Source organism: Syngnathus floridae, chromosome 5 (assembly GCF_059516105.1).
Source record: "Syngnathus floridae isolate MCC-2025c chromosome 5, RoL_Sflo_1.0, whole genome shotgun sequence".
In the NCBI taxonomy this organism is placed as follows: domain Eukaryota; kingdom Metazoa; phylum Chordata; class Actinopteri; order Syngnathiformes; family Syngnathidae; genus Syngnathus; species Syngnathus floridae.
The window spans coordinates 18,321,329-18,335,487 of record NC_142417.1 but is presented as its reverse complement, the minus strand read 5'-3'; the positions used below and the strand labels follow the sequence as shown (position 1 = coordinate 18,335,487).

The window sequence follows — 14,159 nt, the reverse complement described above, 5'->3', positions numbered from 1 at the left end:
GGGCCCTTCAAGAGCGGAAAGTGTCCATTTAGAAAAGGCAACGTTCAAGGTTCTTTGGTCAGCTTATATTCAGTCGGCCAGTGTGGGCCGAGTTTGATGGGTGATGAGTCTTTGGGGCGGGGCAGGTTCGCAGGAGAGTCTGATTCCATGGGAGTGGGTGCTGGTTCGGTGAGAGCTGGTTCCGTGGGGTTGGGTGCTGATTATGGGCGATTCGATGTGTGGGGTCTGTTGTTTTCCTTTCCGTCCTTCAGCCTTGATGATCATCTTTGGCTGGGCTGTCTACCTCTGGCACCTGCTGGTTTTATCTCCAAGTGACCTTCCTGCAAACATTCTCCTCCATTCTTGCACATACACTGTTCCACCTCATCTATTCATCATTCTTTCAATTTTGTCATTTTGTACGGGATTATGTGAGTTTTTGGCTGACATCATCTACGTATTTATTAATGTTCCCTGACTATGTAAAGTTTGTACTCAACATGTTTTTGTTTGTTTGTTCTTTTGATCTCCATGTACTTGCTTACGTCATCATATTCTTAGTTTAATCATGCTTTCAACCATATCTTTTCTTTGTTAGGCAAAATATTTCCCTCTGTCCAGAACGTTCAGTAGTAATTGAAAACTGGTGTCTAGCATTAGTCAAAACATAAGATACAATCAAGTACTGAACATTTTTAGACGACTTTGGCAGTGTCCGTGATTTAGAAAATCATCAGGCATGTATTAAACAGTTCTTTAAGGGTCATTAAGCTATTCAGGCAATATATCAAACAACATTTGTTATTTCAAAGTGCTCCGAAATATATAGATCAGATCATAAAGTTATAAAAACCTTTCTCATGGTGTAAATGTTTCTTTTATTTATTTAATATGTGAATATACTTGTCTGCTTATGTTCTTTATTCAATGAGGTTTGAGCACATCTGTTTTTGTAGCTAGGCAGGACTTTTTGTATTTTGACCCCATTCTTTCACTACCATAATCAGCAATATTAAAATAATAAAAGGCTTGCAATATTTCAGTTGGTTTGTAATGAATTGGCCTGCCAATTCCCCTGACCTGAACCCCATTAGAGAATGTGTGGGGTATTGTGAAGAAGAAGCTGAAAGACACCAGACCCAACAAGGCAAATGAGCTAAAGGCCGCTATTGAAGCATCCTGGGCATCCATAACACCTCAGCAATGCCACAGGCTGATTGCCTCCATGCGACGCCGCATTGGTTGCAGTAATCCATGCAAAAGGATTACCAATCAAGTACTGAGTGCATTAATGGACATTTTCAAATGTTTGATTTTGTTTTGCTGTTATAAATCTTTTTTTTTTTACTTGATCTGAGGAAATATTTAAATATTTTGGGATAGGATATTTGAGTTTTCTTAAAAGGCTTGCAATATTTCAGTTGATTTGCAATGAATCCAGAAAGTATGACATTTTTTTAATTGCATTACAGAAAATAAAGAACTTTATCACAATATTCAAAGGATTCCCAACCAAGTACTGAGTGCATTAATGGATATTTTCAAATGTTTGATTTTTGTTTTGCTGTTTTAAATCTTTTTTTTTTTTTTTTAACATGGTCTGAGGAAATATTCTAATATTTTGATAGGATAATCGCATTTTCTTAAGCTGTAAGCCATAATCAGCAATATTAAAATAATAAAAGGCTTGCAATATTTCAGTTGGTTTGCAATGAATCCAAAATGTATGACATTTTTGATTTATTTAATTGCACTACAGCAAATAAAGAACTTTATCACAATATTCTAATTTTCTGAGACAGTCCTGTATACCCACAACTATACACAGTAAACATAATTCTTCAGGAAAAGTATGACTTTCATACCTGCAACCGCTTTGTTTTTTGTAGGAGTCATAATGGATGAAGAACCAGAGAGAACTAAACGCTGGGAAGGTGGCTATGAAAGGACATGGTAAGACGTGCACTATAAGACCATTTTAAAACATGCTTCTTTCTTAATGTTTTTGCTTCTTTTTTTTTTTTTTTTTATTTAAAACAGGGAAATTTTGAAGGAGGATGAATCAGGATCACTCAAGGCCACAGTTGAGGAGATCCTTTTTCAGTCCAAAAGGGACAGGTATGTTTTTGAATGCTAATCGTCCACCAAATATTCATAACATTTTCAAAATTTAATTTATTTTAACATTCCTCATCGAAGTTTAGAATAAAACACAGTTGTAGGTGTGTCAGTAAATTTCACCTGTCTGTCATTATTCAGTCGCCATCTGCTGGCCTGTCAGTTTGTCCGTTAATATTTCAAGCCGGCTTAGTGAAATTGCTCTTTCGTCATCTCTAAAATACAGTTCTTCGCTGCTGTTTTGGGAGGATCAAAAACTGTTTAACTGGGTAACAGCACGCACATTTAGGCTATGTTCAGACTGCAGGCCTTAATGCTCAATTTAGATTTTTTGGGTGAAAGTGATGCAAAGCAGAATTACCACATCACTGTCAACTGTGAGCACCGTGAGTGCAGCGGTTCATCACTTCCTTGTTGTGCTTTGTTACTCAGGTCCTCCCCGAGTCTCTCATGTTTAGATTTGTACAACTTAACTCAAGTGTGTACTCTCTGCCTTTTGTGCCTCTGCCTATACCCGTTGGTAATGCGTGGCCAAGAATGCATATGTAAGAAAACATTATGCTTCGCATCATGGTAGGAGGAGAAAGGGATCATGCACCAGAGTGTTGTTTGAAGCTAATGCGAGCCAACAAGTCATCACCACACCTATTTTAGCTGTGGTGCAAGTTTTATAAAATGATGTATTTCTAACAAACATAGGATTAAAAAAAAAAAAAAGTAAAACACCTTTTTACCAAGTAACATAGATGGGGCTAGTCACTATTTCAGCACATTGACGTCCAATGACACGTTAGTATATTCTAGTTGGAACTACAGTAAAATAGTACAGTACCGTATTTTTTGGACTAAAAGTCGCTCCGGAATATACGTCGCATTAGCCATAAAATGCACAATAAAGTGAAAAAAAACATAAATAAGTCGCTCCGGAGTATGAGTCGCATTTTGGGGGAAATTTATTAGACAAAATCCAACACCAAGAACAGACATGAAAGAGCAACAACAGGCTAAACAATAGGTATGCTAACGGGACATAAACACAAACGAAGAGCTGAGAACGGGCCTGACGTAACATTCAGAGTTATTCAAATAACTATTACCTAAATAACACGTTTATAAAACCATCTGTGTAACTCCAATTCAGTAAATTCATTGATCCTCCTTTATATAAACGATGCCGTGTATGCGCCGCGCCGCTGACGTCGGACTCGTCGTGAGTTGCAGTTCTAAATATTCCACAGACCCATATAACGATATATAAAGTATATATCAAATAACTATCATATAAACAACAATATTATCAAACCATGTGTCACTCCAAATCATTAAATCCATCGATCAAATTCCTTGTCCATTGTCAACAACGCCGCGCGTGCGCCGCTGACGTCAGCCTCGTCGTTATTCCACAGATCTAGTATATAAGTATATTGTAGTGTTAACAAAGTACCAAGAAAGACGTGGGTTTGTAAACGGCTCTTTATTTAACAAAACAAGAGTTCAACGAGCCAACAACTACTGAACTGTAACGATAAAAACATATGGAGGATTTGCACTGACGTCACAGATCGGGGCGGCCATTATTGTTTGGGTGGCAAAAAGCCTCGTCCGCTGCCACTAGACTCGTGAGGATGGCGGCCTGGGTGGGTGTTGTGAGTGATTATTTCATCCAGTTGGACCAAGAAGGCTGCAACCGATACATTGAAAAGTTGAAAAAATATACGTAACATTCGTGTTGATCCGCTGTGGAAACCAAGAACGCCACCAGCTCAAGCGTAGCAGGAGCAGGGACAGCAAGCTTTTGGTCCTCTGATAAGGCGACTTTTCCGCCAGTAACATATCCTGACATTTACAACTATTTAATAGATTGTTCAAGTCCATATACCAAGGAAGACCTCAGAGCCTACAAGAGTTTGCGACGATACCGTTACCTGACTGCTGTTTATGTCCATTCCGTTGAGTCACAGCCAGTGGAGCGAAACGGAGAAGATGCCAGCCATGGCAGCACATAATATAATAGTGTATTTTAATTGTAGATATGTGAACAATGTAATTATTAGAAACTAGCAATTGGACAAACATACTGTAATGAAGCTGTGTAAATATGCATTCCTTAGGTCATGGCCGAGTAGCAGCAAGAAAAAAGGAATATCCGAGCAATAATAATAAATTTTATTACAGGCTCTTGGCCAACAGGGTAAAAAACAAACATCACATACATTAAAATAAATAAAAAGAGTACATTTCAAATGTTATGAGAGGCACTCATGCCAGCGTCCTCTGATGGTGGATGTGTACCTTATAGCACTACATCCAGTATACCTCACAGATGAATGTTGACGTCAATAAAACAAAATTACGTACTTCCTACTAAGTGATCTGAGCAGATGTAAGAATGGATAGTTGGCTTCCAAAGCTTGGAGCTGTTGCGGCCATGTTCCGCCCTACGAAGCGCCGCCACCCAGCTATCCTTTCTGGTCTGGTCCGCAGGGAACCGATATAACTTTTTGGTATCGCTTTTTTGGAAGCGATAAGCACACGCTATGGCACAACAACTCTTCACAGTGGTTTAAGTTGCCTACGTAACACCTCCGCCACGATCTGCAACCGATAAACTGCTAAAAAAATGCTCCAGTACCAGCCTTGGACCTATTCGCGTCTGCCGCTTTTTGCCACCCAAACCAACCGTCGGCCGGTCTCTGATGTCACGTGCATATCCTCCATACAAGTTGCTACCCAAAATAAAATATATCAAATAACTATAACATAAATAGTTCACCGCCACACGGCCCCAAGCACCGGCGTCGACTTCCAGGCGTATGGCGGTGTGGACTTCCATCCCCGGAGGTGGCACTTCCAGCCGCGAAGGTGACTGGGACCTCCGTAGAGTAGGACCGGGCGTGCGTAGGAGCAGTGTCCGACCCCCATCCACCGTCCTCGGACAACCAGCTGCCGAGCGCTGACCCCCGATTTCCAGCCACGGAGGTGGAAGAGAGCTCCATAGAATAGGACCGGGCGTGCGTAAAAGCCATCTCCGAGCCCCATCCACCGTCCCCGGAAAGCCACCCGGTTCGTTTATCGCGGTTTCACGTGAAAAAATTCACATATAAGTCGCTCCTCAGTATAAGTCGCCCCCCCACCCGAACTAGGAAAAAACAACGACCCCAAACACACCTCCAAGACGACCACTGCCTTCCTAAAGAAGCTGAGGGTAAAGGTGATGGACTGGCCAAGCATCTCCCCAGACCTAAACATCTGTGGGGCATCCTCAAACGGAAGGTGGAGGTGCGCAAGGTCGCCAACATCCGTGATGTCATCATGGAAGAGGATTCCAGCGGCGACTTGTGAAGCTCTGGTGAACTCCATGCCTAAAAGGGTTACGGCGGTGCTGGAAAATAATGGTGGCCACACAAAATATTGACATTTGGGTCCAATTTTGAGATTTTCAGTTAGGGTGTACTCTTGTTGCCAGCATTTTACACATTCATTGTTGTATTTTGAGTTACATTGAAGTAACAATAAATTTACTTTGCTATCCAAGCTCTACAGTGACTATTTAACATTAGATCAAAGTGTAATTTATTCAGTATTGTCCCATGACAAGATATAATTAAAACAATGCAGAAATGAGAGGGGTGTACTCACTTTTGTGAGATACTGTAGATGTGACGTTCTGTTGTTAACCTTGGTTAAACAGGGACCTCTAGTGGTCACAAGTTACCATAGCAGCGCTATGCGCATTTTGGAGATGTATATGTAGATGTAGCTAAAGTATACATTCTGTAAATATGATGTTAGGCATCTTTTATTATTATAACAACTTATAACTAACTACAACTATAACAAGGTACAATACTGTAAATATGTTTTCAGAAGTCTTTTATTATAAAAACTTCTTTTATAACGAAGTACAACACTGGAAATATGTTTTTAGAAATCTTATTATAACAACTTTTTTTTTTCTTTTGGCTGGAAAAAATCCGCGATACAGTGAAGCCGCGATAAACAAACCGCGGTAAACAAATGTGAAATTTTGAATGTGCCATTAAGAATAAATGGGGAAAAATTTGCCATAAATTTGCGAATTTTGCGAAAACGGAATATTTGTGGAATGAGAAAAATGCAAGCGCTCATCTCGTGAATATTTGGAATACCTCAAAAGATTCAAGATTCAAGAGTTTTTATTCGCCATGTTTGAGCGTGCCAAACAAGGAGTTTGACTTCGGTACATCACAGCCTCTGTTCAACATTTAGTGGAATGGAGTGAATTGGTTGCATTACTATGTGGAAGGAGTAGCAGGACAGACAAGTGAGGAGAAAATAATATAATAACTAGAAAATGCAATTTCTGGAGAAATTGCGTGTGAAGGCGAAGACTATGAATAACTTCTTGGGGAATGCTGCCGAATGATGTTGAAATGAGTTGAATTGCTTTTGAGAAATGTAGAAAATAGAAGTGTAAAACACAATTTTGTAGAATTTGTGGTGAATTTCAAAATTGAAAATTTGTCATTTTTGGTAAGTGGGAAGTTGTAGAATAGGTAGGAAAATGATGAAGAGTTGAAAGTTGGAACGGGTTAAATTGGTTGCAAAAGATCAGTGGCCTAGGAGGAGAGTGAGACTGGAAGGTTGTGGGTTCAAACCCCGGCCGGGTCATACCAAAGACTATAAAAGTGGGACCCATTGCTTCCCTGCTTGGCACTCAGCATTAAGGGTTGGAATTGGGGGGTTAGATCACCAAATGATTCCCGAGCACGGCACCACTGCTGCTCACTGCTCCCTTCTCCCCCAGGGGATGGATCAAAATCACATGGGGATGGGTTAAATGCAGAGGACAAATTTCACCACACCCAGATGTGTGTGTGACGATGATCATTGGGACTTTAACTTTAAATGTAGAAATTTGAATTTGGCGTAAATTTCAAAATTGAAAATTTTGAACTTTTGGTAAGTGGAAAGTTGTGGAATAGGTAGGAAAAAGATGAACAGTTGAAACTTGGAACGGGTTGAATCGGTTAAAAAATGTAGATGTTTGAGTAAATGATGATTGCCTTATAGAGAATGAATGGAAATTTAAATAAAAATTGCGCCCAAAATTTTGAAAATTTGGAACAAAACAAAAACTACAGGTTCAAGAGGTTCACTTTGGAGTTCAAAAGTTCAAACGGGTTGAATCGGACAAAAATTGTAAATATTAAAACAAATGTTAAATTTAGGTCACTTCTGGTTTCATTTAGGGCACTTTTTGTTGAAATAAGGTCACTTCTGGTTTATTTAGGGCACTTCCGGTTTAGCGGAGGTCACTTCTGGTTTATTTGGGTCACTTCTGGTTTGATTAGGGGCACTTCCGGTTTACTTGAGGTCACTTCCGGTGTATTTGGGCTCACCTTCGGTTTACCTGAGGTCACTTCCGGGTTATTTGGGGTCACTTCCGGTTTGATTTGGAGCACTTCCAGTTCATTCAGAGTTCATTGGGGCACTTCAGGGTCAATCCAAGATGGCCACCACACTGGAAGTGGGGTTCAAGAGTTGAATTGTGTAAGCATAGTGGAAGTGGGGGTGAAGGGGGTGAATATGGTAAGCATGAGGTGAACAAAGTGAATTAAGTTGGAATGGGTTGAATCGGTTGAAAAATATAGGAATTAGAGTAGAAAAATGAAATTTTTGAGAATTTGGTTGAATTTCAAATTTGAAAGTTTGGAATTTTCGGTAAATGAGAAGTTGTGGAATAGGTAGACAAAAGATGAAGAGTTGAAAGTTGGAATGGGTTTAATCGGTAGAGAAATGCAGAAATTAGAGTAGAAAAATTTAATTTGGGAGAATTTGGTTGAATATCAAATTTGAAAATTTGGAATTTTTGGTAAATGGGAAGTTGTGGAATAGGTAGGCAAGAGATGAAAAATTGAAAGTTGGAATGGGTTGAAAAATGGAGAAATTAGAGTAGAAAAATGAAATTTTTGAGAATTTGGTTGAATTTCAAATTTGAAAATTTGGAATTTTTGGTAAGTGGGAAGTTGTGGAACAGGTAGGCAAAAGATGAACAGTTGAAATTTGGAATGGGTTGAATCGGTTGAAAAATGTCAAGTCAAGTTTATTTGTATAGCCCTAAATCACAAGCAGTCTCAAAGGGCTTCGCATAGACAAAATATTTGACAATTTTTCTCAAAGCATCCACTGATCTTAAGCTCCCAAAAGGGCAGGGAAAAACTAAAAAAAACCCTTCCAGGGGAAAATGAGAAACCTTGAGAAGGGACCACAGATGGAAGGATCCCCCTTTCAGGATCACCAGGCTGCAATGGATGCAGAGAGGGCACAAATAATACATAATATGAAAATCAATGAAAAATTGGATGTCTAAGTCAAAGCGAAGAGCTGCCGGAGGTGCCCTCGATTGTCCTGGCAGTGTCTTCGAGGAGGGTAAGCTGCAGTTCCCTCATCCTGAAGTGGTCTACGAGAATCCAGATAGCCGCTGTCAGCTTGGGTGTCACCTAACCACCTCCCCAGCCAGGGAGGGGTGGGGGGAGAGGGGATGGGGAGAGGGGATGGGGAAAGGGAGCGAAAACAAACTCCAGCCGAATCGGCCACTACAGGTTAATTGAAGGCCATATCATAGAAATGTGTCTTTAAACGTGTCTTAAATGTTTCTAGTGAGGTAGCAGTTCCAATATTCATTGGTAGGGCATTCCAAAGCTCTGGAGCCCGAACAGAAAATGCTCTAAACCCTGCAGACATTTTCTTGGACCTCAGTGTCACTAAAAGACTCGCGTTTTGCGAACGAAGGTTACGAGACGGAACATAAGGAACGACTAGGTCGACGAGATATGAAGGCGCTAAGCCATGCAGTGATTTATAGGTTAATAGAAGAACCTTGAAGTTTCATCTTAAATGGACAGGGAGTCAATGTAAGTTGGCTAATATTGGGGTAATGTGATCAAATTTTCTTGTCCGTGAGAGCAGCCTTGCAGCAGCATTTTGTACTAACTGTAGACTTTTGATCCTGGACTTAGGAAGACCAGAGAATAATGCATTACAGTAGTCCAGGCGCGACGTGATGAACGCATGTATAATAGTTTCCACATCACCGGTCGAGAGGATCGGACGAATCTTAGCAACATTACGAAGGTGAAAAAACGCAATCCTGGTTATATTCTTAATGTGTTTTTGAAAGGAGAGCGTTTGGTCAAATATTAACCCGAGATTAGTTACAGTATCGCTCTGAGTGATAGTACGGTTATCTATAGTTATAGTGGTTTCCTTAAATAAGTGTTGATAACGACTTGGACCAATTATCAACATCTTAGTTGTATCTGGGTTAAGACGAAGGAAGTTGAGACATCCATTCCTTGATCTCCGCAAGGCACGGCTCAAGATTACAACAGTCCCGCGGATCTGTCATCGATAATGGCATATATAGTAACATTGAAAACTAACATTATATTTATGTATTATGTCCCCAAGCGGAATCATATAAATATTAAATAGAAATGGTCCGAGTACCGATCCCTGTAGGACACCACACGTAACATTATAGAGTTCAGAGGACGTATTGCCATGAACCACTCGGTGCGTCCTGTCTGATAGATAGGAATAGAACCAGCCTAGTGCTGACCCTGAAATACCAACACAACTTTTAAGACGCTCTAATAAAATATTGAAGGCAGCGTCGAAGGCAGCACTAAGATCGAGTAGTAACAATACAGATGAATTGTTTGAATCCATAGCTATGAGGAGATCATTAGTCAGCAAGTGCTGTCGCAGTGGAATGATTAGCTCTAAAACCAGACTGAAAAGATTCATATCGATTATTGGCGACCATGTAATCAATAAGCTGCTGCGCTACTACTTTTTCAAGACGTTTTGCTATGAATGGGAGGTTTGAAATTGGCTTATAATAACTGAGACAGTCCGGGTCAAGATTTGGTCGCTTAAGTAACGGTTTAATGATAGCGGTTTTAAAGGCTGTTGGCACTATCCCAGAGGAGACAGACAGACTATATTTAAGACGGACAGTCCTAAAATTTGAAATAATTCTTTAAGTAGTTTGGCTGGAAGCGGGTCGAGTAAACATGTTGTTTGTTTAGCCACACTAACCAATTGTGTAAGCCTTTCAAGGGACACGCTTTTAAAATTTGAGAGGGTTATTGCACGATCATCAGCGCCGGTAATCGGCGGTCTCGACTGAGCGATTCGAATGGTATTCTTGATCTCATCCCTAATGGATTCAATCTTTCGAGCAAAAAATTTCATGAACTCGTCAGCTGAGTGGAAGGAGCTATCGGGGGGTCAGCTGGCGTAGTCAAAGTCAAAGTCAAAGTCAGCTTTATTGTCAATTTCTTCACATGCCAAAGACACACAAAGAAACCGAAAATTTGTTCCCCGCTATCCCACGGTGACAAGACATGGCACACAATAGACAATCAAGTAAACAACAGCGTGCTGAATAAATAATGAATAAATAACATAACAAATAAATAAGAGGAACAAAAAGGAGCAAGTGAGTGTACAGCAGACATTCCAGAGAATGGCGCAAAAGTGCAGCACGCTACGTAGAAGGGGGTAGCGAGTTCAGGGTCCTAACAGCCTGGAGAATGAAGCTGTTGGCGAGTCTGGTGGTGCGGGAGCGCAGGCTCCGGTACCTCTTCCCAGAGGGCAGAAGGTAAACAAAGTCTGAGCTGGGTGACTCAGATCACTCACAATGTCGGTTGCCTTGCGGGTGAGATGGGAGGTGTAAATGTCCTTCAGGGAGGGGAGCGAAGCACCAATAATCTTACTAGCCGTATTCACTATGCGCTGCAGGGCCTTCAAGTTCTGGTCAGTGCAACTACCACCCCAGACAGCGATGCAACTGGAGAGGACGCTCTCAATAGTGCCACGGTAGAATGTAGACAGGACCGCCTGAGGAGCACAAGCACGCCTGAGTTTCCGCAGGAAGTACAGGCGGCGCTGAGCTTTCTTTGCCAGTGACGCGGTGTTTGCCGACCAGGAGAGGTCCTCACTGATGTGCACCCCCAGGAACTTGGTGCTGCTCACCCTCTCCACCACAGCACTGTCGATGATCAGCGGCTGGTGTTTTGCTTGACCCTTCTGGAAGTCAACAACGATTTCCTTGGTCTTGTTGACGTTCAGCAGGAGGTTGTTGTCCCTGCACCACGTGGTCAGAAGGTCAACCTCCGACCTGTACCGAGTCTTGTCGCCCCCCGTGATGAGACCCACCAGAGTCGTGTCGTCAGCAAACTTCACTATGCGGTTGTCGCTGTAGGTCGCAGTGCAGTCATGCGTCAGCAGGGTGAAGAGCAGTGGACTGAGCACGCAGCCCTGGGAGGCCCCTGTGCTCAGCGTGATGCTGGCGGAGATTTTGTCACCAACACGCACCACCTGAAGCCTCTGACGAGGAAGTCCAGTAGCCAGTTGCAGAGGGAGGTACTGAGGCCCAGCTCGTCGAGTTTGCAGATGAGTCGCTGCGGCACAATGGTGTTGAAGGCAGAGCTGAAGTCCACAAACAGCAACCTCACATATGAGTCCTTTCTCTCCAGGTGGGTGAGGGCCGAGTGGAGGGCAGAGCAGATGGCATCCTCAGAGGACCGTTTAGCACGGTACGCAAACTGGAAAGGGTCAATGGTGGGGGGGGAGAACAGATTTGATGTACTCCATGACAAGCCACTCAAAGCGCTTCATGATGATGGGCGTCAGGGCCACGGGGTGGTAGTCATTGAAGCAGGACAGTGCAGGTTTCTTCGGCACAGGAACGATGGTGGCAGCCTTGAAACACGAAGGGACGATGGCCTCCTGCAGGGAAACGTTAAAGATGGCCGTGAAGACACCCGGCAGCTTGCCAGCACAGTCTTTCAGTGCACGACCCGGGATGTTGTCAGGGCCCGCCGCCTTACGGGTGTCAATAGCGGCAAGCGCCCTCCTCACCCCGTCGGCAGAGAGGCACAGGGGCTGCTCGTGTGGGGGGGAGAGGTCTTCAGCGGGCAAGTGCTGTTCTGGGCGTCGAAGCGAGCAAAGAAGCGGTTAAGATCGTTCAGCAGACGGACGTCGCCCCCACAGCTCCACGGCGCGGGCTTGTAGTCCATGATGGTCTGAATGCCCTGCCAAAGGCTCCGTGCGTCCTTGCTGGCCTTGAAGTGGGTGGAGACCTTGCAAGAGAACGCCTTTTTCGCTTCTTTGATGCCCCGGGACAGGTCTGCCCTCGCTGTCCTCAAGCCAGCCTCATGACCCGCTCTGAAAGCTTTGACCCTGGCCCTCAGCAGTCTGAGGACAGCCCCTGTCAGCCACGGCTTCCAGTTTGCTAGAGTGACGACGGATTTTGAGCGAGTCACATCATCGATGCACTTCACGACGTAAGAGGAAACAGAGTCAGCATACTCCTCTATGTCCGTCCGATCGTTGTAGGTGGCCGCCCGCCTAAACATGTCCCAGTCAGTAGTACCAAAGCAGTCACGAAGGGCATCGGAGGCACCCTCAGGCCACACCCGAACCCGCTTCCGAACCGGCCTGGATGCCCTTACCAATTGTCTGTATGCGGGCTAAAGCAAAACGGTGAGATGGTCAGAAAGCCCAATATGGGGGAGGGGGGTGGCTTTGAAAGCTCCTTTATGCGCAGAGTAGACCAGGTCCAGGAAGCTGTCTCCACGTGTCGGAAAAGTATCATGCTGGTGAAGCCTCAGGAAAACAGACTTCAGGTTGGCATGATTAAAGTCTCCAGCGAAGATGGTGAAACCGTCAGGGTGCGCTGTCTGTTGTTCACTGACAGCCTGGTACAGTTCACCAAGCGCCGCGATCCTGTCGCCTTCGATGTTGGAAGGCGGGATATACACCGCGACTAGCAGGGTCGCAGTAAATTCCCTCGGCAGGTAAAAAGGACGGCACTTGATCACAAACTCCGCTAGTGGCTTTGCCACTGTATCAAATAGGTATTTAGGATGGTTTTTATTGAGATTAATGACGAGGTTTTTGCTAAAAATAAGCGGATCTTTATATTTCAGGAGGCTGTCATGCCATGCCTGATTGAAAACCTCAAGTTTGGTTAAACGCCATCTGCGTTCCTGCTTTCTACATAATTGCTTAAGCGTACGTGTTTCATCTGTGAACCACGGAGTAGGCAATCTATGGCGAGTTTTCAAACGTAGCGGCGCCACAGAGTCGATGGCATTTAACAATGTTGCATTGAATTCATTTGTAAGATTATCAATAGAGCCGATATATGTGGTAAATATGGCAGTTGCCGGCAACAGTAACTCGGATAGCGCAGTCGCAGTTACGGAGTTAATATTACGGCTGCTGTAATTCTGATTGCACTCTTGTGTTTGACAAAGAACTGAAATTTCAAATTTTATTAAGTAATGACCAGACATAACAGTAGTGTATGGCAGTACTGTTATATTTGAGGTTGCAAGTCCTTGGGATAATAACAGATCTAAAGTATTTCCATTCTCATGCGTTGCTGCCTGTACGGCTTGCGTAAAATCAAACATATCAGTTAAAGTCTGAAACGCCGAAGTAAGTGGATCTGACGGTAAATTCATGTGGATATTGAAATCGCCCATGATTATTATATTATTTGCATTTGTCACTAGTTCAGCCACAAATTCTGAAAATTCATGCAGGAAGCCAGAATAAGCCCTGGGTGGACGGTAAATAGCAGCAAGATAAAATGACGGTGAAGCGGTGGATCAGACAATGAGAACTTCAAATGTTTTAAATACGTTAATCGAACGAGGCCTAAATCTAAGCTCAGAATTTGAGATGAGGGCGACACCCCCAACCTTTTTTCGAGGACGCGCCACATGCGAGCTCACAATATTTGGAGGCGAGGCCTCGTTAAGCGGCAACAGTTCATTAGGTTTTAACCAGGTCTCGCAAAGACCAAAAACTTTTAGATTATCTTCCGTGATGAGGTCATTTACAAGAACTGCTTTCGCATGAAGCGATCTAATATTCATAAAACCGAGTTTAAGTGTAATCGGTCGATCAGGGTTCGTATCAATCGAAGGATTTTTAAACGAAATGCGAGTAAGATTGTGTTCTCTTGGCCTGACATCACCTCTCAAATAATTATTAGCGCA

General features: G+C 43.0%; 1 protein-coding gene across 3 annotated transcripts in view; it reads left to right on the top strand.

Moving 5' to 3' along the window:
* The window catches only part of gtf2h2 (general transcription factor IIH, polypeptide 2), a 78,564-nt gene that overhangs the window by 3,558 nt on the left and 60,847 nt on the right, over positions 1–14,159 (top strand). For all 3 annotated transcript variants that reach the window (XM_088374959.1, XM_088374958.1, XM_088374957.1), the window contains exons 2-3: positions 1,869–1,932; positions 2,020–2,097. In XM_088374959.1, coding sequence (XP_088231085.1) covers positions 1,877–1,932; positions 2,020–2,097 — 134 coding nt within the window. In that variant the 5' untranslated portion in view covers positions 1,869–1,876. The remainder of the gene's footprint in view (positions 1–1,868; positions 1,933–2,019; positions 2,098–14,159) is intronic.